The sequence below is a fragment of the Nomascus leucogenys genome, chromosome 4 (genome assembly GCF_006542625.1).
Source record: "Nomascus leucogenys isolate Asia chromosome 4, Asia_NLE_v1, whole genome shotgun sequence".
NCBI lineage: Eukaryota > Metazoa > Chordata > Mammalia > Primates > Hylobatidae > Nomascus > Nomascus leucogenys.
Genome location: NC_044384.1, coordinates 102,020,238 through 102,045,856, shown reverse-complemented (window position 1 = coordinate 102,045,856; position 25,619 = coordinate 102,020,238). Strand labels below are relative to the sequence as shown.

Here is a 25,619-nt window from a genome sequence, read left to right as displayed (position 1 = left end):
TTTTTTTTTTTTTTTTTTTAAGACAGGGTTTCACTCTGTTGCCCAGGCTGGAGTGCAGTGGCACGATCTCTGCTCACTGCAACCTCTGCCTCCTGGGTTCAAGTGATTCTCCTGCCTCAGCCTCCCACGTAGCTGGGATTACAGGTGTGTGCCACCAAGCTTGGCTAATTTTTGTATTTTTAGTAGAGATGGGGTTTCACCATGTTGTGCAGGCTGGTCTTGAACTTCTGACCTCAAGTGATCTGCCTGCCTTGGCCTCCCAAAGTGCTGGGATTACAGGCTTGAGCCACCACACCTGGCCCATCCCAGGTATTTCTAACGTGTAGGTTTAGAATATTGGTACTCAAAGCATGGGCCTCAGACCAGAGTATTGGCATCACCTTAGAGCTTCTTACAATGCAGGCCCTACTCAGATCTACTGAATCAGAGTCTGTACTTTATCAGAATGTGAGAGGACATGTTCTGATCCTGCCTCATGCCCTCGTGCGAAGAGTTCAAGTTGGAGATGCTTGTCAAGGCTCAGCACAGGACACAGCAAATGAGGCCCATGATGATTCTTCTGGGCAGGAGGAAGAGGGTGGTGATGGGTCTTGGCAGGGTCACTTAGCTTGGTAGAGACCTCCGCAAGCTGCTTCTCTAAGCCGTATCTCTAACAGTCATTTTCATGTCATTTCAGCACTTCCCGGAGACTGGACCCCAAGGAACCCCTGGGTAGCCAGAGAGCAGCTTCCCCAACTCCGAAGCAGGCTTCTGCTACCACTCCTGGCCATGAGAGCCCCCGGGAGACAAGAGCACAGGGACCAGCAGGCCAGGAGGCTGATGGTCCCCGCAGGACGCTGCAGGTAGACAGCAGGACACAGAGATCAGGGCGGTCCCCCTCAGTGTCACCGGACAGAGGCAGCACCCCCACATCACCCTACTCCGTCCCTCAGATCGCCCCCCTTCCCAGCAGCACGCTGTGTCCCATATGCAAGACTTCGGACCTCACGTCGACCCCCAGCCAGCCAAACTTCAACACCTGCACCCAGTGTCACAACAAGGTCTGCAACCAGTGTGGGTTCAACCCCAACCCTCATCTCACCCAGGTAACCACCTCTGCGCTGGCTCCCCACTCATCTGCCACCTCATTACCATGCCTCCCCTGGTTCCCTTCCCCTCTTTCACCAACTCTCTTTTCCTGGTCATTTCCCTTGACCACCAGCATCTGTGTCCTCCTGCAGGGATGTGTCCTGGTTCCAAGATGTGGCAGCAAAGAACAGGGCCTGGCCCCAGATCTCCCAAGGGATTTCTGCATCCCCTGAAAGCTTGGGTAGAGTCTGAGAGTAGAAGATACTTTCTAACCTGGTCCAAGTTTGGTCTGGAAAAATGGCCTTCGAGAGGACCAAAGACAATCTTATGAACAATTTTTCCCAGTGGAACTCATTTGGAGTGGGCCATGAGCAGCTATAGGACACAGAGAGAGGCAAATTTCCCCGGCCTAGGCCAGGAGGCCTCTCTCTTTGACAGCAGGCCCTAGATGGGGATGCTGGTGAGGGGAGAAAGGTTTCAGGGGAGGCAGGAAACTGCCTTCCAGCTGGGCTCTGGGAAGCACCTCTTCTTGGCTTTAGTTCCAGTCAGCTGGGGACCTGAGGTGATGGGGCAGCTGCCCTATCCCTAAAGAAATGACCTTGGGGTAAAGAACCAGGCTGGGAACCAAGCATTCACCAAGGATGACAGTATCCTACACTCACCAAGAGGCCACTGCAGGACCATTTCTGTGAGTTTGGCTTCTTTTTTGCCCAAGAGGACAAGGGGACTCTGGGTCCACAGCCCCAGCCTGGCTTTGTTCAGGATGCTTTGAATGACTGTGGGAGGTCTCACCAAGTGAGTCAGGGCCATCACTTTAAAATGAACAGAGTAGGTCTGCTGATTTCCTCCTACTCCTCTGGGAGTAGAAGCCTCTGTTTCTCCCCACAAGAATCTGTCTTTGGATAGGATGGAGAGAGGCTGGCTGCAGGCACGGGCATGGCTGCCTCTGGGATTAACAGCAGCTGGAGCCGTTTGGACCATGTGGGAGGGGGCTGAGTGAGAATAATTGTTCACAGGTCAGGGTCTATATATGCCATGAGGTGCTGTGGGTGTGGGACGTGTGGTTTGTGAGAGGTAAGTGTGAGATTCTGAGGAAGGAGCTGTCGGTGTGGGGAGATGACTCAGTGCCTTTGGAGTCGCTCCTGGAGTGTGGGGGCTTCCTGAGGAGGCATGCACGCTCGTGATTATTGCATCTGTGATTAGAAACAGGCCATCCTGCACTGTTCAGTTAGGTAAGCACTTGCTGTTCAGAAATTGGAACAATACGATTAAGGCCAGGGAAGCTCACCTGTGTGTTTCTGCCAGTGAGAAGCCAGAAGCCCCTCACAGGAACAGGGAGGCTTGGCAGGTGGACTGTACCGCTATGGGACATCCCCACCTCATGCTGGCCTTGCCCCTCTGGGTTCCAGCTCCCTTGAGATGCAACACAGCACTTGGACAACTCTGGGTGAGGTGGGTGGGGATAAGGAAGAGCCACACATGGTGGCCCCAGGCTCCTGGTGGGCATCCTATTCCTCACCAAACCATGGCCCCTGCCTATAGGCTCTCCAAGCCCAGGACCTTCAATGAGGTGGGAAGGGAGCCAGCCTTTGGCTGTGCCTGGAAAAACAGCAGAGTAGGAAGACCTTGGAGACACTCAGTCCATCTGCCTCATTGTGCTGGGAGGAAGCTGAGGCTCAGGGCCAGGAGAAGATGGGACCTGACACTTACTTCAGATCCATAGTGTTTGGTGAAGAGTGGGTCTCAGCCAAATACTTCAAACAAATGCTGGGCCAGACGAATGAAATGTTTCTTTGCTGTGAGATTCCTCAGGACTTTCAGTGTCCTGAGGGCATCACAGAGTTCCAGGACAGGGCTATGGTTGGCAGCCTTTCCCAGACTTGCTTTCACAGAACATCTTAGGAGCTGCTGTTCCATGGCACCCAGTTTGGGAATTGCTGAACTGGTCCCTTCTCCAAGTTCACACATGGTGAATACCCTTTTCTGGTGGGGTTTTCAGGTAGAACCTTCGCTTCTCCAGAGTTGGCTTTCAGTGGTGTTCTTGTCAAGGAAAAATAATCCTTGGCACATCTTCCTGAGGGGTGGCAAAGCATAATTCTTGAACCAGTGCAGTTGCTCTTTGTCACTTTGCTAAGAGCAGGTTCACCTTCCTGGTCATGCTTCCAGGTGATGAGAAAACAGGTTTGCAGGCTTTGCTCACACACCTGCTGTTAGATCTGTCCTAGTCAGACTACATCTGTCCTGGCCACTTCTAACTTGATGTTATGTCAGCCAAGAAGGCTGGGATTGCCCTGGTGTCTCTGGGCTGAACTGCCTGGCCTGAGATTCTGGGCATGTGTAAGGGGCTGGTTCTGAAGTTAGGTGTCTGGGTGACGGGGTCAGAGAGAGTGACCTTTTCCAGGAAACTCAGCTACAATACTCACTTTGTTTTTCAGTTCCTCACTTCCCAGGAGTGGCCCAATCAGAGTAGAAAAAGGTAGAGGTACTGCCAGTCCCAGCACAGATGCACTGCAGACACTGGCCACTGGAGAGTGTCCTGGGGACCCTGTGTGGGCTGGGGAGTATGCCTAGAGCTGCTAGTGTAGTCACGCTGAGCCTGGTTGAGGAGGTCCGGCAGCCGGGGTGCTGTGTCCAGGGCGTGCCGGCAGGATGCATTGTTCCTTTGCTTCCCAGTGGACAGAGGGATATAGCAGTCTCAGAGAAGGACGTGGGCCACACAAGTGACATGGAGGCTTTCAGGGCGTCTCCAAGACCACTAGTGAAACTGTGCTTGGAACTTTGAAATGTGACCACAGAAAATGGAACTTTGTTCATGTGTGTCACTAATAGAGACTCACTGGCTGGTTTGGAACTCAAGCTGCTGCGTAGATCTGGAGTGTGATTGAACAGTTGTGCCGAATGGCTGCATGAGGACAAATGCACAGAAAGGAGGGAAAGAACTTGGCCCCACTGGGCAGTGGTCACCAGGACTTGGTGTTTTTGTTTTTGTGTGTGATGGCATCAGTCAGAGTTATTACTTTAGCTGAGTGCTGCAGAAACAGCAGACGAGGTCTGGAGATGGGAATCACACACAGTCAGCTCCATTTGGCTAGAAGCAGTGTCTGAGATCTGGAATCACTGTTTTTCTGGCCAGCGGACCCAAGTTTCCTCTATCAGCCCTAGGCTGCTGGAGGGCTACTACACTCACGCAGACAGACATGGTACTCACCATTCTGCCCATCCAGCAGAGAGCAGGAGGCCTGCCCATGTAGTTTGCTGAGTTTCTGAGTGCCTAGAGCATGTTGAGACTGCGTGGAAATTGGGGAAGGAGCTCAGAGCACAGTCCCTGTTTACAGATGAGGACACTGAGTCGTAGGAAGTCTTGGCTTATTCTGGGTTATTCTGGAGCAAAAGAGCTGTGGACCTAGACCAGTGGCTTGGTCTCCAGCTTTCCCCCAGGGATTTGCAGCCTCATTTTCCCCATCCATAGTCCATTTTGCTAAGGCTGAAGCTGGTTCAGAACAAATAGGGCAGTCCCAGATACTCTTCTTGGTGAAGGCCATCTCTTTCTGGATTTCCCCAGTCCTGGTAGCTCAGGGCAGGCGAGTAATTTAACCTGTCGGAAACCACAGAGAAAGACTGGATGTTTCTGTTTGAGGCCTGAACATTTCTCACCACCCACAAGAGACCCTCCCTCTGACAATGCACTGATGCCAGGGGGCCAGAGGTGTTAGCATTCAGTCCTCGCTGATAAGGAGAAGGCAGGAAGACCATTCTCCTTTTCTCTCTGTAGATGTGGGGTTTTGGACAAATACTTGAATTTCCTGAATGTCAGATTTCTCTGAAGGAAAAGCAGGAGTCCAGGGATTGGCATCAGTGGCTTTGCCAATGCCCATGCCTGCTCAGGCCTGCGAGTCCACCTCTCCATTCTTCAGTGACTTACGTGTGGGCCCGCCACCCATTTCTGCACCAGAAGGGCGGCCCGTGTTGCCCTTGTTAGGCTTCTATTCTGACAGTTGGGGGTGGGAGACAAGGCATGGGCCTGAGCCTGCTAAGCAGAAGATGGGAAGGTGCAGTTGGGGTGGGCAGTGGGGATGGGAGTGAGTTGCTGGGGAATATGAACTGTGGCCTGGGGCAGGCATAGCCTGCTTCTGTAGGCCTCTCAGGGACTTCCATGTCCCACTCAGAGCAGCCCCAGAAGCACATCCTGGCCTGGAGCTCCTCCAGATGCCAGTCTGTCCTCATCCTCAGAGCAGCATCCCAGGAGTGACTGCGGTGCAGAGGCAGGGTTGCCTGCATGCCGGAGCCTCCAGTTTGATCAGCTGAATCCTCCCAGAGCACCATCTAGAGTGAAGGGGCCCACCCTCTGCCCCTGTGGGGAGCAGCAGGGCTGCCACCCCATCCCCAGCCTTCCAGGCCAAGGTGGTCCATCTGCCTCCCACCACCCTTGCTCTAGTCAGAATTACTTATTATTATTTTTTTGAGATGAAGTCTTGCTCTGTCGCCCAGGCTGGAGTGCAGTGGCGCAATCTCGGCTCACTGCAAGCTCTGCCTCCCGGGTTCATGCCATTCTCCTGTCTCAGCCTCTCCGAGTAGCTGGGACTACAGGCGCCCACCACCATGCCCGGCTAATTTTTTTTTTTTTTGTATTTTTTTTTCAGTAGAGACGGGGTTTCACCGTGGTCTCGATCTCCTGACCTTGTGATCCGCCCGCCTCGGCCTCCCAAAGTGCTGGCATTACAAGCGTGAGCTACCGCGCCTGGCCAGTCAGAATTATTTATAAGCCTCTCTAGGAAAACTACAGAGGAGTAAGCATGGTCTTCCCTCACCCATTCCAAGGTCTGGACTTTGCTGAGGCCAAGCCAAGGATGTTTAACCCATACCATCTCCAACTCCTACCCAATGGAAAGCCATGAGCCTACACAGTTTCCCAGGGTGGGTGGCGTGGAGAAGGGAGGGAGACAATGCAGTGGCTCCGAGCCTCTCTCTCCCCTTCCTGCATCCCACTGCCTTCCGGCAAGGGCCAGAGCTCCAGATGGCTCGGGGGTGGTGCTGTGAGTTCAGCACAGATCCCTTTGCTGCAGCCAGCAGCCTTGTCTCATTCCCTCTGCTCCCTCCTGGCCTCACTGCTGCCTGGGCCAGAGAGGAATGAGGAGCAGGTTTCAGGACATGGGACCAGCAGTGTACTGAGGGGAGGTAAAGGTGTCTTCCTCTTCCCTGGGCCCAGGAGGGTGTCTGCCCAGCCTTCCAATGCTCACCTCCAAACAAAATGGAAGTGGATCTCCAGGTGGCAGGCCCTCCAGGAGGCCTTTCTCCCACCGAATAGCTAGTCCTTGGGCAGTTTGCTTTAGAGTAGGCACTTTGACCTAAACAGTCTCCAAGTCAATAGAGAAATGCTCTCCAAACTTCAGTCACTCTGGAGCAGCCAGCCCTGTTGCTTAGTACATGCCCTGAAGTGGTCCATGTTCCCAGAAGACAGGATCTTCGGCCTACTTACTTGCTTGGACCACTGCAGGGTGGAGGCCACAGCCACTGGGGCCATGAGGAGACAACAGGCATGGAATTCTACCTTTTAGTTATGGAAGAGGGCCATAAGTTAAGCTAAGAATGAATGTAAAATTAATTTAGATCTGAAAATAAGAAATTTTACTCCTAAAACACTTGTTTTCATATCTAAGGGCAAAGGAAACAGAATAAAAAGAAAATGCAGTAAAAATGGTAGAGAAAAAGAGAAATCCATAAATAAAGTAGGAGTGGGAAGAAGTGGAAGAAGGCACAAGAAGGGGAGGCAGGAAAGGGAGGTGATGGAAAGAGAGCCAGAGGCAGGAAGAGGCAGGGACCAGGAAATCTTGGTAAAGTTCCCAGTTGCTGGCTGGTAACCTGTTGGTTTTGCTGCTTCTACTCTTTATTTTGCTCAGCCTTTGGCCTAGACAGGCATGTTTAACCTACTGAGTCAGAGGGCAGCCCTCTCCCTTCTTCCTGTCCTTGCCTCCCTGCACAGTGCTTTTCAGTCCTATTGATAGCCGGGAACTGTCCCAGACACTGGAGAAACAGGTAGAAATGAAGCAGATGTGCTGCTCAGCTCTGTGAAGACTTCAGGCCAGTGCAGGAGGCATCACTGCCACCAAGAACCACACAAGCAAACACACAATCACATCTGGGGTCAAGGAGGGGAGGGCTATGGGGGGTGCTGTTGGTATGATGCTGAGACAAGATTCCTGGGGGTAGCTGGGCATGGTGGCTCACACCTGTAATCCCAACACTTTGAGCAGCCGAGGTGGACAGATCGCTTGAGCCCAGGAGTTCAAGACTAGTCTAGGCAACATGGCGAAACCCCATCTCTACAAAAAAAATACATGGTGCAAAGATACATGGTGGTGCATGCCTGTAGTCCCAAGTATTTGGGAGGCTGAGGTGAGAAGATCACTTGAGCCTGGGAAGATCTAGGCTGCATGAGCCATGATCATGCCACTGCCCTCCAGCCAGGGTGACAGAGTAAGACCCTGTCTCAAAAAAAAAAAAAAAAATTATTGGGGGCTTCTCCAGAGAGAGAGCATTAGGCTGTAGAATGTTAGAACTGCTGGATGGGAGGCAGTTGGAAAAAGAGAAGGCCTGAGGGGATGTGCTTGGTCCATGTGAGGGTTCAGGAGCAAAGGTCCAGGACAGCTGTACCACAGGACAGGACCAGAAGCTCCTGCTGGGCTTGCTGGGGTCTCCTGATGCACTCCCAAGGTTTGGGAAGGTGGCAGTAGGAAGGTCAGATATGCATTTAAAACACCCTTCTGATGCAATCTCAAGGGCCCTTCAAATAGCCAAAATAATTGTGAAAAAGAAGAACAAAGCTGAAGAACTCACACTTCCTGATTTCAAAACTTACTACAAAGTTACAGTAATCAAAACAGTATGGTACTGGCATAAAGAGAGACATATAGACCAATAGAGTAGAATACATAGCCCAGAAATAAACCCTCACATATATGGTCAGATGATTTTTGATAAGAGTGCCAAGACCATTCAGTAGGGAAAGAACAATCTTTTCAACAAATGGTGTTGGGAAAACTGGATATCTACATGCAAAAAAATGAAGTTGGACCTTTTCCTTACATCATATACAAAAATTAACTTAAAATAGATCAAATACCTAAACAGAAGAGCTAAAACTATAAAACTCTTAGAAGACAACATAGGGGATAAGCTTCACAACATTGGATTTGGCAGTGGTTTCTTGGATATGACACCAACAGCACAGGCAACAAAAGAAAAAATAGACAAAATAGACTTCATGAAAATTTTAAAATTTTTTACATCTAAAGGCACTATTAACAGAGTAAAAAGGCAACCCACAGAATGGGAGAAAATACTTTCTAATTATATATTTGATAAGGGATTGATACCCAGAATATACAGAGAAGTCTTACAACTTAACAACAAAAATAAAAAAAAACTAATTAAAAATGGGCAAAGAGGCCAGGCGCAGTGGCTCACGCCTGTAATCCCAGGACTTTGGGAGGCTGAGGCAAGTGGATCGCCTGAGCTCAGGAGTTTGAGACCAGCTTGGGCAACATGGTGAAGCCCCATCTCTACTAAAAATAAAAAAATTAGCCAGGCATGGTGGTGGGCACCTGTGGTCCCAGCTGCTCGGGTGGCTGAGGCAGGAGAATCGCTTGAGCCCAGGAGGCAGAGATTGCAGTGAATCAAGATCACACTACTGGGTGACAGAGCCAGACTGTTTCTAAAAAAAAAAAGTGGAGGGGAGCAAAGAGGAGTCAAGTGTGGTGACACACACCTGTCTTCCCAGCTACTTGAGAGGCTAAGGTGGGAGGATATCTTGAGCCTAGGAGTTTGAGACCAGCCTAGGCAAATAGCTAGAACCTGTCTCTGAAAAACAAAATGGGCAAAGGACTTGAAGAAACATTTCTCCAAGGAATATACACAAATGGCCAATAACTCCCCAAAAGATACTCAACATAGGTCTGCTGTGGTGGCTCACACCTGTAATCCCAGCACTTTGGGAGGCTGAGGCGGGTGGATCACCTGAGGTCAAGTGTTGGAGACTGGCCAACATGGAGAAATTCTGTCTCTACTGAAAAGACAAAAGTTAGCTGGGTGTGGTGGTGGGCAACTGTAACCCTAGCTGCTCAGGAGGCTGAGGCAGGAGAATCGCTTGAACCTGGGAGGCAGAGGTTGCAGTGAGCCGAGATCATGCCACTGCACTCCAGCCTGGGCAACTGAGCGAGACTCTGTCTCAAAAAAAAAAAAAAAAGAAAAGATACTCAACATGACTAATCATTAGAGAAATTCAAATTGAAACTACAATGAGATACCATCTCATACGCGTTAAAGATGGCTGCTATAAAAATAAATAAATAAATAAATAAATGTTGGCAAGAATGTGGAGAAATTGGAACCCTTGTGCACTGTTTTTAGGAATGTAAAGTGGTACAGCCACTCTGGAAAACAGTATGGCAGTTCCTCAAAAAATTATAAATAGAATTACCATATGATCCAACAATTCCACTTCTGGGTATACACTCAAAGGAATTGAAAGGAGGGTCTTGAAGAGATATTTGTACACCCATGTTCATAGCAGCATTTTTCACAATAGCTAAAATGTGAAAACAACCAACAGCCCATTGACAAATGAACAAATAAGCAAAATATATGTATATACATACATACACACAACGGAATATCATTCAGCCTTAAAGAGGAAGGACAATCTGACACATGATACAACATGGGCAAACCTTAAGGACATTATGCTAAGTGAAATAAGCCAGTCACAAAAAGACAAATATGAGGTGGTCAGAGTAGTCAAAGTCACAGAGACAGAAAGCAGAATGGTAGTTGTCAAGAGCTGGAGGAAGGGGGGAGCCGGGTGCAGTGGCTCATGCCTGTAATCCCAGCACTTTGGGAGGCCGAGGCGGGCAGATCACAAGGTCAGGAGATCGAGACCATCTTGGCCAACATGGTGAAACCCCGTCTCTACTAAAATACAAAAAAAATTAGCCGGGCGTGTTGGCCCATGCCTGTAGTCCCAGCTACTTGGGAGGCTGAGGCAGGGGAATTGCTTGAACCCAGGAGGCGGAGGTTGCAGTGAGCTGAGATAGTGCCACTGCACTCCAGCCTGATGACAGAGCAAGACTCTGCCTTAAAAAAAAAAAAAGCTGGAGGAAGGGGGAATGGAGAGTTTCATGGGTACAGTTTCAGATTTGCAAGATGGAAAGAATTACAAAGATGAAAGGTGGTGATGGTTGCACAGCATTATGAATATAATACCACTGACCTGTACACTTAAAAATGGTTAAGGTAGTAAATTTATGTATATTTTACCACAATAAAAACAATGCAAATTTTTTTTTTATTTGTTTGTTTGAGACGGAGTCTCGCTTTGTCGCCCAGGCTCAAGTGCAGTGACGCCATCTTGGCTCACGGCAACCTCCACCTCCAGCCTCCCAAGTAGCTGGGATTACAGGCATGTGCCAACACACCCAGCTCAGTTCTGTATTTTTAGTAGAGATGGGGTTTCACCACATTGGCCAGGCTGGTCTCGAAATCCTGACCTCAAGTGATCCACACGCCTCACCCTCCCAAAGTGCTGGGATTACAGGCGTGAGCCGCAGTGTCTGGCCAAAAATAATGCAAATTTTAAAAACCCTCTGGAAATAGACAGAGGTGATGGTTACACATTATGAATTATTAATGTCACTGAATTGTATACTTTAAGATGGTTAAAATGGCAATTTTATATTTATTTTAACACACACTATATATGTGTGTGCATATATATACATATACACTAAAACAACACATACACATACACACACATATATACACACCCCTCCCCCCCAGCTGCTATGTGAAGAACAGCCTGTAGGGGTAGCGGGTGGGCGCTGGGAGCCAGAGGGGCAGAGGGGGCTGAGGCTGAGGCTGGGGTAGTGGTGATGATGACTGCGAAGAGCCATGATAGATTCCTGGTGTGTTTGGATGGCTAAACAGACAGAATTGGATTGGATGTGGAGGGTAGGAGATGGAGATAGGGAATTTTTCTGTTTGGGCCATTGCCAAGTTGAAGGTGCCTGACAAATCTAAGACCCTGGCACGAAGCAGGCAGGTTGGGATGGAGACTTTTGTTTCATATTCACAAGCATATAGTGACATTTAAAGTGCCGTAGAAGAGATGTGGACAGAGAGAAGAGGTGCCAGGATCTGGGCTCCCCAGCACTGAGAAGAACCCAGCAAAGGTGGCTGGCAAGGATAAGCAAAGAAGAGTAGAAAGGCCAGCAAGTGGAGGGCCAAGGGATCCAGGAGGGGAGAATATCTGGGCAGTAGTGGGGAGTCAACTGCCAAGAGCCCATCACAGGAGCTCTTGATGCCTTGCTGGGTGGAGCAAAACAGAACAACCAGGTCGACAAGTCATTTTTACCCCCAACATCATGTTATGAATATTTTAAAGCCTACAAAATGGTTGAAAGAATTGTACAAGGAATACCCACAAAGCCACTATCTGGATTTATAATGAACCCCTCCTCTCCTGGTTTTATCACGTATCCATTCTACCATCTATTTGTTCTTCTGTCTATCCATCTATCCATCCATCTTTTTGTTGAATGTCAAAGTACATTGCAGTGGGCCAGGCATGGTGGCTCACGCCTGTAATACCAGCACTTTGAGAGGCAAAGGTGGGAGGATTGCTTGAACCCAGGGATTCAAGAGCAGCCTGAGTAACATGGCGAAACCCTGTCTCTACCAAAAAAATACAAAAATTAGCTGGGTGTGGTGGCACCATGCTTGTAGTCCCAGCTACTCAGGAGGCTGAGGTGGGAGGATCACTTGAGTCTGGGAGGTGGAGGTTGCAGTGAGCCATGATCATGGCGCTGCACTTCAGAACCAGACCCTGTCTCAAAAAAAAAAAAAAAAAAAAGTACATCACTGATATCAGTATACTTCCCACAAAGCGCTTCAAGTGTATCATTAACTAGAGTTCAGTATTTATTTAAGGTTTCTTTTTTTTAGCTAAAATTTACATATAATGCAATATACAGCAATTAATTATTCCAGTCGGTGAGCTTTGAGAAGCGGTCTGCAGCTCAGCCCCGTGTGAGTTGCAGGTCATCTGGAGTGACCGTGGAAGTCATTTAGTGGGAGTTTAAGAGGCAAGGGCCAAGGACTTGCAGGCCAGGATAAAGGGGCTTGGAGGGAGGGCAGCAGAACCCAGGAGGGGAAGCCGGGCATGAACCAAAGTGTCCTGGGGATTTTAAGGAGAAGTTGAGACTAATCCAAGGGTCTAGCCTCTCCTGGAGAGGGTTACTGGTGACTAAGAGGAGTGTGTATGGGGAGGGTGCAGGGGAGTTGGCTGGTCATGGATGGGGTGTGTTACAGGCTACACCGGATCATCCTGGGTTGGGAGGGAAGGCTGTCCAGAGCAGTGTGGGAGGAGTTAAGAGATATTGAGGGCAGAGAGACAGATGTGTCCAGGGATCAGCAAGGAGATGGATCCTCTCCCTTTCGTGGAGATCCAAGCCAGTGAGGTCTTCTAGCCCCAGGTGCGATTAAGTTCAGCCTCCACTCCCCAGATCCTGACCTCAGATGCTGGGCAGGTTCCCAAGACCTTCCTCAGGGCTCTGATAGATTGGCACAGGCCTCCCCTGGCTGGTCCAGCTCTGGATCAGTGTGACCCTGCCCACTGGGACCCTGTGGTACCTGCTTCCTAAGCCTGAGGTCAGCTAGCTGACAGTAAGGTGCTAGATGGGGCAGGCGACATGTCTATTGCTGTACCAGTGTGAGTATCCAGGCTAGGCCTGACTCCCTCCCTCTCAGCTGCCACCTTAGCTGCCCTTCTGCACATTGGCCTGTCCTTGTTGTCCAGGGGGCATGGGAAGGTATGTTCCTCCTGCTGAGACCTGGCCAGTGACTCATAGCCCAGAAAGGCATATAGTCACACTGGCCAGTGGGGCCCTCCCAGGAACCCCTAGATTTGGCACCTGCAGGGAGGGCTCCTTTATGAGCTGTTTCTGTGATGTTTCAACTTGTACCAAAATGGAAAGCATAAATGCGGCATCAGGCGTGATGTCAGTGCTGAGTGATCTGAAACACTCAATGCCTGCTCTCCCTGGTAGGGCTGGGGCTCTCCACAGGAAGAAGGCTGAGTGACGTCTGCAACCCTCCTTTTCCTTGCTGCTGGGGGGTGAGAGGAGGGGAGTGGGAAGAGAACATGTGACTTCAGGGGGCTTTCAGAGCTTCCTGACAGCCATGGAGGTGACCGTGAGGGAGACTCCACCCTGTGAGCATCCTTTGGGGCCAGATACGGCAAGCAAGGCTGAGTCCCACTCTTGAGGGCTGAGACACTCTGTGCAGCCAGTGTTCCTGCAGGGAAGATGTAGAAGCTCTTCCCAGAACTGCCCTCCTTGCTCCAGAGCCCAGTGGAGGAATTAGCAGGGAGTGACCATTGCAGACAGATCACAGCTGCTCATTCAACTTAAGAGTTCAAGGCCGGGCGCGGTGGCTCACGCTTGTAATCCCAGCACTTTGGGAGGCCGAGGCGGGCGGATCACGAGGTCAGGAGATCGAGACCACGGTGAAACCCTGTCTCTACTAAAAAAAATACAAAAAAAAATTAGCCGGGCGTGGTGGCGGGCGCCTGTAGTCCCAGCTACTCGGAGAGGCTGAGGCAGGAGAATGGCGTGAACCCGGGAGGCGGAGCTTGCAGTGAGCCGAGATCGCGCCACTGCACTCCAGCCTGGGTGACAGAGCGAGACTCCGTCTCACAAAAAAAAAAAAAAAATAAAAATAAAAATAAAAAAAATAAAAAAAAGAGTTCATACAGCCTCCAGCTTGGGCCCCAAGTCTCTGGATCCTTGGCCAGTGCCACCTTAGCTGCCCTTCTACACACTGAATAGTTTGAGTAAGGAAGCAGCTAAGAAAGTCTCTTCTCGGGGAGAAAGTCCTCTCAGAGCTACAGAGCCCACAGGGTCCTACGTTTCCAAGTCCCTAGCAGACTCATGGCAGAGCAGGTGGCCGTGGCTCCCTGCAAAGCCTGTAGGAAGGCTTCCTGTAGCTTCTGCTTCCCCCACCTCTTAAACCACCTCTTGACCTTGTACTGCACTGAGCCTTCCCATCCTTACTGCCACCTAGGTCCCCACTGGGCTGGGGTGCACGGGCTTCCATGGAAGCCAGTCTTTGGAGATGGCAAGATGGGCTTCCTTGCTAGCAAGGAGAGTCAGCTCATTCAAAGCTAATGTCTGGCAGAGCTGTCCACCTTAGGGTAGCCCCAGGAAGGCTCCTGAGACATGAGGCTCATGGCTGGTAGCCTGCACATCTCCTGCCCATGTGCCAGATCAGGATCTTGGAAGTATTAGACAGCAGAACCCTAGCTGAGGCTTCTTGTCACACTGGTAAAAGGATAGTCCCTCTGATTCTTGTGGAGAGCCAGCTTGGAGAGGGCCTAGGAGCCACAGAGAGCCTTCTGGGTTCAACCTCTTGATGGAGGCATCACTGTGTGCAGCTAAGGAAGGCTCTAACTGTACTGACACTCAGGCCAGGGGAGTCTGCCACAGAACTATTCATGTATACCCAGGCTGGGTGGGTGGGTGGGTTGGGGTGCACAGCCATCATCTCTCTCCCTACCCCGTGGACAGCCTCCATCCCCCTGAGTGTGGGGATAGGGGCCTCGCAGTATGGAAGAAGAGGCTGAGGTTGGGCTCCTCCCAGGAAACTCCTGGGGATCCGTGGGGGAGGCAGAGAGGAGGATGTATTGCTGGCCTCAGAGAGCTCCCTCAGCCAGTGTCCTCCTTAGGAGGCCTTGCATGCTGGGCCTGAGCCTGGGAGGGGCTGTGGGGAGGGTGCGGTCAAGGTTCCTTACCGTCTGGAAGAGGCTGGATAGAAATAGCTGCACCCATCTGGGCGATGAGTCACTGAGGGGCGTTTCAGCCTTTTCTTGGAGAAGTTCTATTTTAGGTGAGATGCCTGTGCCACAGCCTGGATGACGGGGGCTGGGGAAAGGAAAGTTCTGGTGGTGAGTGCAGGAGGTTTGGCACGTGCCTTTGTTCAGCCTGACTCAGAACCCCAGGGAGAGTCACCCCAAAGTCCCAGGATAAGAAGTCTTACCTCCTAAATCCCCTTTCCCAGGAAGAAGTCTCACCTCAGGGCATGCTGCAGTGCCCAGGTGAATGAGAGAGATGGTACTTTGGGTGTGGGCTGGGCACCCATGGGAAGAACTGAATTTGTGGCTGCCACCCTGGGCCAGAGGCTGAGCTTCCCCTCTGGGGAGTAATCCCCTTCCAGGGTCCCTCTCCGGATGAGTAGAAATGGCCTGCTCTGGGGAACTCCCACTTTGATGGGAATAAGCCCCTCCCTCCCAAGAGTGACCTTTCTAAAGAGGTCTTTAGACTGGGTTCAGGGACTGAAATTGTTTTCTCTCTGGCTTTCTCTGCCCAAACATAGACAAAGCTGCCTTGCTTCTTTCTTTCTTTTTTTTTTTTTTTTTTTGAGATGGAGTCTCGCTCTGTTGCCCAGGCGCGATCTTGGCTCACTACAACCTCTGCCTCCCGGGTTCAAGCGATTCTCCTGCCTCAGCCTCCCAAGTAGCTGGGACTACAGGCATGTGCCACCACACCCGGCTAATTTTTTGTATTTTTAGTAGAGACAGTGTTTCACCATGTTAGCCAGGATGGTCTCGATCTCCTGACCTCGTGATCTGCCCCCCTTTGCCTCCCAAAGTGCTGGGATTACAGGCGTGAGCCACTGTGCCCGGCCTGCCTTGCTTCTTAAAAAGCATCTGGGTGGGTTAATGGTTCCCAGCTAGTGGGATGGCTTCTCACCTCACTGCCTCGGCATCACTGTTCTTAGTTTCTAGAACTGGGATTGGCCTTTGTGGGGCTCTGCCAGGGTTTGCAGTGCCGACTTCTAGAGCCTGACTTGGCCTTTGGAAGAGGCAGGACTGCAGAAGGCTCCAGGCTGTCCAGGCTGTGGTTTAGGAGCTACGCAGAGCTGTCAGGGCTGATCTTGCCAGCAGCAACACTTCCTAGCCAGGGAACCACTGAGAGCACATTGCTAAAACATCTCAGATCTTGGTTTTCTCTCCTGTAAGGACAAAATGAGAGAATGCCTGTGAACATGCCCTATGTGGTGCTTGGCACAAGGGGGTGCTCGCCAAAGTGCAGTGTTCTCCCTCTTCTTGGCTGCTGCCCTTGGGTTGCTGGGATAAGGCACCTGAGCCCAGGTCCCCCAACTGGCAAGTCAACCTGCAGCAGTAGCCCTGGGGCCTCAAGGCAGAGAGCAGAGCTGGAGCCACATGTGCGGGTAAATAAAAGGGGCCTTCTGCCCCAGAGATGAGACGGCACCTTCCCCTGGTGATGACTGGGTGGCCAATAGGGTGCATTCAGAACCTCTGGCTGCAACCACAGACAGAGAACAACCTTGGTCTCCAGCCTCGGCTCTGGTTGATGAGGAGGAGCCTCTTCTCTGAGGCACCAAATCTCGGGGCTTCCACCTTGTTGAGCTATGACCTGCATGACCAAATTGCCAGGATGAATGAAGCAAGCCCCTCTGGGATGAGCCCTGCTCTGTACCACATGTTGTGTGCAGCCCTGAGAACACCCTATCAACGAGAGCTCATGGGCTGCTTTGGAGGACAGGAGACACCTTGTAAACAACAAATTAGTAGACACTTTGGGAAAGAATAAGCACTATGGAGAAAATAAGCTGGGTGATTTGACACAGAGTACCCGGAGGGTGTTTTATTTATATTTATTTATTTAATTATTTTGAGATGGAGTCTCACTCTGTTGCCCAGGCTGGAGTGCAGCGGCACAGTCTTGGCTTACTGCAACCTCCGCCTCCTGGGTTCAAGCAATTCTCCTGCCTCAGACTCCCAAGTAGCTGAGATTACAGGCGTTCGCCACCACACCTGGCCAATTCTTACTATTTTCAGTAGAGATGGGGTTTCACCATGTTGGTCAGGTAGGTCTCGAACTCCTGACCTCAAATGATCCTCCTGCCTCTGCCTCCCAAAGTGCCTGGATTACAGGTGTGAGCCACCACACCTGGCCAAAGGAGAGCATTTTAGATTGTGTGGCCAGAGGAGGCCCTGGTGGGAAAGTGATACCTCATCTGAAATCTATACAACAAGCTGGGCCAGGGAGCAGAAGGAATAAGAAATACAAAGGCCCTGGTACAGAAATTAGCTCAGGGGACCACTTGGCAGAGCAGACAGCCTAGAGTGTCTGCAGTGAGACAGCCAAGGGGAGATGGCAGGAAGAGAGGCCAGAGAGAGGGGGAGGCTGGGGTGGGGCTGGGTTGGGTCACAGGGTTGTGCTGAAGAGTTCCCAAGGTGTGGTGGAAATCCACTTGTCCTGTTGGTGAGATGCTCTGATTTACATGTGGGTTTTTGGAGAAAAATTATTGGCTCATGTAACTGGAAGTCCAAGGGTAGACTTGGGGCATAGCCAGATCCAGGGAATGGAATGAAGTCATCAGATCTACTCCTTTCTCCTTTCCTTGACTCCTACCATCTATGGACATCATTCTTAGCGTCTCTCTGTATGTTGGGAAAGAAGACTACTACTGCTCCAAAGCTACATCCTTCTGATTAGTAATCCAAAGGAAAAGGAATAAAGACCCTCTCTCCTGTTGTTCATTACCAGATAACGTGGAGGGCTGTAACTGACTCTGCCAGGTCACGTGCCCATCCCTGCACAGGGCTAATGACAGAGGGAAACTATGTGTTTATCACATGGATAGCGGCACGTGTCTCATTTGCTCTGGAGGCATGAATTATCCCACTTCTTTAAAAAGCTATCTTCCTTAAGGGAAAAAAAAGGCTTTTAAAAATTCTACTTAACATCAGTCACTTACATTGCATTACTTTACCCTTACTTATTTTGTTCTCAAGATTTTTCATTCTGTAGTATCTTGTTTCTTCAGCTAAACTCTGAGTTCCTTCAGGATAGGAATCATGGTTTCTTTTTATCTTATATGCCTCCTTCTCCCATGTATTAATCTTCACTTATTTATTCATTATGCGAGTTTTTACTGAATACCCATTGCATACAAGCACTGCTCTAGGGCCATGCCTTTCCTCTTGGGTTAGGTTTTAAAAGATCAGTCTGGCTGCTGTGTGCAAATGGCCTGAAGTGAGAAGCAGGGGAAGGCTATTGGATTCATCCAAGCAGGAGGTTGGGGTGCACAGATCTGAGGCACTGCCAGGGGGTGGCGGGGAGGACTCTCAAGCAGGAGGGTCTGGCAGGCAGTGGGTTGGTGGTTGGGGTGGGGTCGGGGGATGGGACTGCCTCCACTGCCTCACATGCCTGGCAGCTTCTAGAGGGCAGGGGAGTGCCATCTGTCCTTCAGCCCTGCCCCCTGGCTGCCCAGAAATGCCTGAGCAGGGCTTGGTGCTTCTGCCTGTGCTAGGAGTGGCCTTGGCTGCTGTGGGGCCTGCACTGACCTGGGCCATGAGTACCACCAGTCCTGGCCACCCTGCTGACTATTTTGCTTCTCTCCTCAGGTGAAGGAGTGGCTCTGTCTGAACTGTCAGATGCAGAGGGCTCTGGGAATGGACATGACCACTGCACCTCGCTCCAAGAGCCAGCAGCAGCTGCACTCCCCAGCCCTGTCTCCTGCCCACTCCCCAGCCAAACAGCCCCTGGGGAAGCCAGACCAAGAGAGATCTCGGGGCCCAGGAGGACCACAGCCTGGGTCCCGCCAGGCTGAGACAGCCAGGGCCACCTCAGTGCCGGGGCCTGCCCAAGCAGCTGCCCCTCCAGAGGTGGGGAGGGTGTCTCCTCAGCCCCCTCAACCCACCAAGCCTTCCACAGCTGAGCCCAGGCCACCTGCAGGAGAGGCCCCGGCCAAAAGTGCCACCGCAGTGCCCGCTGGGCTTGGTGCCGCTGAGCAGACCCAGGAGGGCCTCACTGGTAAGCTCTTCGGCCTTGGCGCGTCGCTGCTAACCCAGGCGAGTACCCTCATGTCTGTGCAGCCCGAGGCTGACACCCAGGGCCAGCCTGCCCCCAGCAAGGGGACACCTAAGATCGTCTTCAATGATGCCAGCAAGGAGGCTGGCCCAAAACCCTTGGGCTCAGGGCCTGGGCCTGGGCCAGCACCTGGAGCCAAAACTGAGCCTGGGGCCAGAACGGGTCCTGGATCTGGACCTGGAGCCCTGCCGAAAACTGGGGGAACAACCAGTCCAAAGCATGGCAGAGCAGAACATCAGGCAGTATCGAAGGCTGCTGCCAAGCCAAAGACCATGCCGAAGGAAAGGGCCACCTGCCCACTGTGCCAAGCCGAGCTCAACGTGGGCAGCAAGAGCCCAGCCAACTATAACACATGCACCACCTGCAGGCTCCAGGTGTGCAACCTGTGTGGCTTCAACCCAACACCCCACCTGGTGGAGGTAAGAGCTGGACCAAGCATGCTCCCTTGAACCTTGATGAGAGGCCGGGCCTGGGTAGTGGTGGCATGGAAACCAGAAAGATTTCTGGGTCTGCAGCAGCCATGGGGCTGCCCCGTACAACTAATGCTGCAGAGGGGCTGCATTCCCTTTCCTGTCCCCCTACCTGAGGCCCCAGTTCTACTCAGAACTAACTTTCACTCAGAGTTGGGGTAATGGTGCCTACTGACTCTGACTAGTGCCCTAAGGCTGATCCCAGAGTCCCTGAACTGGCCTCCCTATTTCCAGCTACCATGGGCATGGCCCTGATGAAAGACACCAACCTCCCCTGCTCAGATAGGAGAACCTGAGGTCCCACACTGCCATGGACCTGTGACCTTCAGAAGGGTAGGGATTGAATGGCCATGGTGCAGAGGGTTGTGTCCCACATCCAGGGTGGGGTGGGAGGCTTTCTCACAATGGGGCAGGGCATGTCCCACTGTCCAGGCTCCAGCCCAGCTAGGTGGTATTCAACCTTGATTGTCTCTTCTGAGGTCATAAGTGTTGATGTCTACTTGTCAAAGTCACAGCCTTTGGTCCACATATTTTACCCAGGCTGTGGCTGGGCTCTCCTTAGAGCTGCTGGTGGGGATGCTCAGAGATGCTCCTCTTTCCCACAGGAAGATTTGAGACAGACCTGATATTGTGGCCATTCTCTGCGCAGTCCCTGCTCCAGGGAAGGGCACTGGGCACTGTGCAGTGCTGGGCAGGAGGGAGCAGGAGGCCCAGTGTAAGGTTCAGTGTTCCCTCGAAGCCTGGAGTCCAGCCCAAGAGGCTCAGAAGGTGAAGGTGCCCTGGCAGAACTGGACCAGCCTGGGCCAGGAGCAGATGCTGCTTCTGCTCCTCCCTCAGTCCCGTGGCCCACTCTCCCTGGCCCAGGGTCACCCATGTGACCCTTACCATGCTGCCTTGGGCGTAGCTTGGTGTGTCTCCTTCCTTAGAGTGCCCTCAGTCTTGATAGGTGAATGTGTTTCCCAGCTGTGTCACGTTAGGAGATGTTCGAGCCAAGGCCCTGCCTCTTGCACATGGGCAGCCACCTGAGCCGTCTGGTCTCTTGGGCTGAGCCATTTGTAGCTGATGGTGGCGCAGGGGTGTGCGGAGTGCAAACCACCACTGGCCCAGGATGGGACAAGAGAGGAGAGCATGATGTTGCCATGGCCTCTGTGGCACCTTGTTCTGACTTCCTTTGGGCCAGGACTCCACAGGAGTCCCTGTGGGACCCCAGCATGACTAGGAAGACTACTTTGGCCACCAAAGGCCACACTTTCCAATATGCAGGGAAGGGCAGCCCTGAGCAAGACAACTGACCTCCTCATGTGGCACCCATCTGGTCTTCTAGGCACTATGAAGCCAGCTCTCCAAGCTCTAGGTCTGGTGGCTCACTGGCAACAGTTTGCCTCACTGGCTCGGGGAATGGGGTGCACCATGGTGTCACCACAAGACCAGGAGAACCCTAGCTGGCTGCTCTGCCCAGAGACCTCCAGGCACAAGCTCACTGCTGGTCAGGTGGGGCATACTGGCACTGAGTGACTGTGAGCCCCAGTGGACTTCTGAGTTGGCCTGGCCTGGAGGACTCCTGTCCCCAAGAGACCTCCCAGCCCACATTTCCTTATTAAGCAGAATGTGCATGAATGGGAGGGGAAAACTGTCTCTGTCCAGGAGCATAAATGTTCCTGACAGTTCCTGTTGGCAGTCCCTGGGCCAGGTCACGGGAAGTGCTGATTCTGCCCAAACAGAAGACTCGTTCACACGCTGACTAGATGAAACGTCTGGATTCTGACTTAGGCCTCTCATTAGCTGCTTGGTTCTGGCTTTCCTGGACCCTGGAGCTTCTGTCTCTTGATGGCCAGTGTTCCCCCCATCACACCCCTCTCAATTTCCTGCTGTGTCCATGTCCTGCCCCACTGCCCCCTCCTTAGCCAGGACCACTCTCATCTCCACAGGGTCTGATGGGTCCCATGGGCCTGAAAGCAAAGCTGGAGGATGTCCTGGTCCTAGTCCTGGTCCTACCTCATCCCCAGCTCAGGCTGCTCCTGACAGCAGTCAGGGATGATGAAGTCTCTCTAACTCCTTTCTCATAGCTCTCCCTGTCAATGCTGCTGTCCCCAGAGGGCCTGCGGCTATTCTGGGGAAGGTGTGGATAGGCGGCCATAATGCCTCTCCCATGATTCCCACCATAGAGACTGTACCACCATCCACCACCAGAGATGCAAGCCAGCAGCCCGGGGTCATCCTCACCTCCTCCTCTTTAACCTCTGCACCTGCTCCATGGACCATGCCCTGCCAGCTCTGCCTCCCCACTGTCACAAGAATCTGGCCTCTCTCCCACCCATGGTCACAGCCTTAGTCCTTCCGTCCTTATCCTCCCTTACCCACACAATGACCAAAACCTCTGTGCAGCTTCACCTGCCTTGGGTCTTGCGAGGGGCTGGTGTTGATATGTTCCCCATCCCTTCAGCATTGCTTTTCTTCACTGAGGCCCCTAACCAGGCTGTGGTCTGTCTTGGATCTCACCTCAGCCAATGGCCACTTGGCATCCTGAGCAATTTTGTGCTTCCCTGCGACCTACTTTGTGTGTTCTTGGTTAGAGGTTTCTGATTTCTCAGCACTTGCCAGAGACACTTACCCTGCCTTGGGAGTGTGGTGGTAAGGCCAGCAGGTCCTTCTCCAGGTCCTAAGGGTGGGTCTGCCATGGCTGTCTCTCTCTGGACCTTGCCTGCTCAAGAACGACTGTGCTGTGTCTCTGTGCACAAAGAAGGGACAGACCAGTGGAGCCCCACTCATAGCTCCCCACAGCCCTGTTAGACCTCCTGAGACTCCACCTGAGGCCAGAGTCAACCATCTGGGCCAATGGGTTGGGAATTTTCCCCACAGGTTGGAAATTTTCCTGAACATTTCTGAGCTGTAAAAATCTTTCTTCTTTCTAGATTGGGAGTTCAGAGCACACAATAGAGGAGGGAATAAAATTGGATCCTTTTTCCTTTTGAACTTTCCTCTGAAAAAAATAACCATAATGCTATTTAGTGAGTCACTTCATAATTAAGAGTTGTTGATTCCAATTTTTTTACCTATTTGTCTTTTGGAAGGATAATAGTACTCTCTGGCTTAATTTTTAATTGACTTTCAGTTCAAAATAGAGTTTGTGAAGAAATTAGTTGAACTGGAATTGTGACAGTAACATTACCAGTCTCTTATTATATCATCATTGCCAAAATTCCAGCTGTGCCCTTGAGAAGTTGGGCCTCCCTGGGCAAAGTCCCTTGCACCTGTGATACGTGGGGCTGGGCTTGCTCATTGGGGCAGGGGTTGCAGCAGGGGCATCAGGCTGGAGGTCCTGTTCCCTCCCATGTAGAATAGGGACCATAATACTCCCTTTTAGGTTTCCGTGAGAACCAGGTGAGATGCTGTACCTCAGATGCTTATGCAAGGCCTGACACAGTCAGCCCTTAAGCCAGGGTATTGGAACAGGAGTATCCTAAAGAGGGTCTCTGTGTGAGAAAGGAAGCATTCCCATGAGCCCCTATCTGGGTGTGGATGGACCCTGTGGCTGGTTTAAGCTCTTGGTATCATGAGGGATGCCCCACAGGGAACGAACACATTTGGTGCTGGGGGGTGAGGGGGGTACAGCCCAGCTGCAAGGATACACACTGGGGACACCAGGGTGGGTTTATTTTATGGGAGGAAGAGGCCCAGAAAGAAGGAGCTTAGGCATGTCCAGCAACAGGAAGGCTCAGGGTCACAAAGTTAGGAGAGGAATAGCAGCACCAGTGATGGCCATCCCTGTGGTCCAGTGTCCTCCAAGATGACCCCTGGGCATCCTTTTCTCTGGAGTTCTCATTCACAGCCCCCTGGTCTGGCAGCAGGGCTGAGGGTGTTTAGGGCCAGGCAGCTGGCCATAGGGCATTGACTGGAACAGTGTCACCATAACCATACTGGCATGCAGGCCAGCTCCACACATGAAGCGATTACGTGGAATGCAGGTTCATTCAGACGATGGCAGACAGTGCAGGATCTGTCCTGGCTCACAAGGCACAATGGCCAGTGGTCCCAGAAGGCAGCAGCTCTCACGTGCCTAGAGGGCACCCCACTAACTCAGTCATCCCATTTCCCCTTCTTTACCCTAAATAGTGATGCCCTGAACCACTGAGCGCCATCTGATGGCATACACACCTGCCTCTCCCACTGTTAGGTGATGATTGTCCTTGGGGAATTTGTACCTTCCTGCCCCAGAAAGGAACTGGACAGAGGGAGTGAGGCAGAAGTAGTCATCAGAGCCACCCCATTATCCATCCCCTGCCCTTTTGTCGAAGAGGCCAGGCGAAGGGGTAAGCAGGCAACACTTTCCCAAGGACTGGGGCTGGCATGGGCTGAGTGAGGCGGAGTACAAGAGGGCTGTGCAATGAATGGATGGCTGAATGAGGAATGAACACTGAAATTGGGGAATGGAAACGAGCGGAAGAATAAGGGAATGAACGTTTGGGATGGAGGTAGGGGTATGCTGGGGTTGGAGAAAATGAGAATAGAATGGATAAAGGAATTGGGACCCCAGCAACTGTGTCCCAGCCCCAGGCACAGAGATTCTACATGGCCTGCCTTCCACCCGATTCTCATTCCCTGGAAGACTTGGGCCTGGGCCAGGTCTCCCCTGGCTCTACTCCTACCAGCCCCAGTGCCCTGTACCCTTCTTCCCCACTCCCAGAGGGCTTGTGAAGGGCCTCCAGCAGCCAGGTCAATGTTTATTTTTAGCCCTTACTTCACATGCCTCTTCCTGCCTGCTCTCCCTTCCTCACTGCCTACTATAGCAGAGCCAGGAGCAAGAGAGCCTGCCAGGCAATCTGCAACCTGGCTGTCTCTGTGAATAAATGTATGAAGGAGCAAAGCCCCAGGGAGCATGTGACCACAGGTAACATCTCTGCTGAGAGCTGGTCCTCTGGGTTCAGGCAAGCTGGCCTCTCCAGCATTTGGTCAGAGCACTTAGCATTAGGTCTGCCTCCTCCATCCAGACCACCCTTCCAAGGTGACTTGCTTCACTTAGACTGTTGCTTCTGTGTGGGGTTTGCAGGCCAGAGATGGGGTTAGGGGTTTGCCAGGCCACCAAGGTGGGCCAGGGCAGATAACCAAACTTTGAGAGGCCTAACATGGGATGGGTGTGCACAGGGCTCCAAAGTGGAGTTAGGGCAGCATTGCCTTGGGCCAGCCCACTGGGCCTATATCCTAAACCCATCATGCTGACCATAGGGCTGGGGAAGGGGCTGTTCACTCATTTCCAGAGCTCTCTCTCTTGGTCTCTGCCTATAGCCCTGCCATCTCTCCAGGGTCATTTTGCCATCTCACAGTCCTTTCTGACACGGGGGAATTTCCATTGTGTACACAGGTGATGCTGGGGGCATGAGAGCTAGGGTTCCTGGATCAGGCTCTGTGCTCTCCCATGTCCTGTTCATCTGGGGCTCGGTCTCAACCTATCTGTATTCTCCCCAGGTACCTCTGGGGGTGCACCCTGCCAGGCCAAGTGAGCCCAGGGCCTGGCCAGTGGCCAGCACTTATTGCCTTGTGGGGTTTTGTGTGGAGACACATTGAGCATCAGATAAGGTTCAAGGGAGTCAGTAGTGGTGTTAGGGCTGGGCTGTGCCGAGAACAGAGTGAGTATATGTATGTAGGGCATCTAAAGGGTCCCCCTCCACAGCTGGGCCACTGCCCCATTCCTCTTCCTGGGACTTGTGCATGGGGTTGGGCCTCGGGGAAGAGCAGAAGCTCCAGTGGGAGAGAAGCAGTCTTGACCCTGAGTAACCAGCCCGGGGAGCAGGCCTGTCCCTCAACACACACCAAGGCCCTGCCATCTGCAAGCCTAGCCTCTGCTGAAGCCCAGAGCAGAGAAGTGGAGTGTAGCTGTCTGTGGACAGCAAACCAGGGCAGAACCATTGCCATGTTATCTGCCATGGTGGTCCTAGGATGCCAGGCTAAGGGCAGGCACCCTGGGGGTACCGGGCTTCCAAGGCTGCCAGAGGCAGCATGTGAAGTAAGGGTACTGAGGTTGTTAGCCTTCCTGTGGGTGGCAAGGGCCAAAGGTCACCTCCTTTTCCAGTCCTCTGGCTCTGTGACCTTATGGTTCTTATGGTCCATCTCAGTGGCAGAGTTGTTGATGGGAGCC

General features: G+C 52.0%; 1 protein-coding gene across 1 annotated transcript in view; it reads left to right on the top strand.

The window, feature by feature from the left end:
* BSN (bassoon presynaptic cytomatrix protein) overlaps positions 1-25,619 on the top strand; it is a 113,735-nt gene that overhangs the window by 65,924 nt on the left and 22,192 nt on the right. The window contains exons 2-3 of the mRNA XM_030811770.1: positions 677-1,085; positions 18,551-19,435. Of these exons, the coding sequence (XP_030667630.1) occupies positions 677-1,085; positions 18,551-19,435 (1,294 nt within the window). The remainder of the gene's footprint in view (positions 1-676; positions 1,086-18,550; positions 19,436-25,619) is intronic.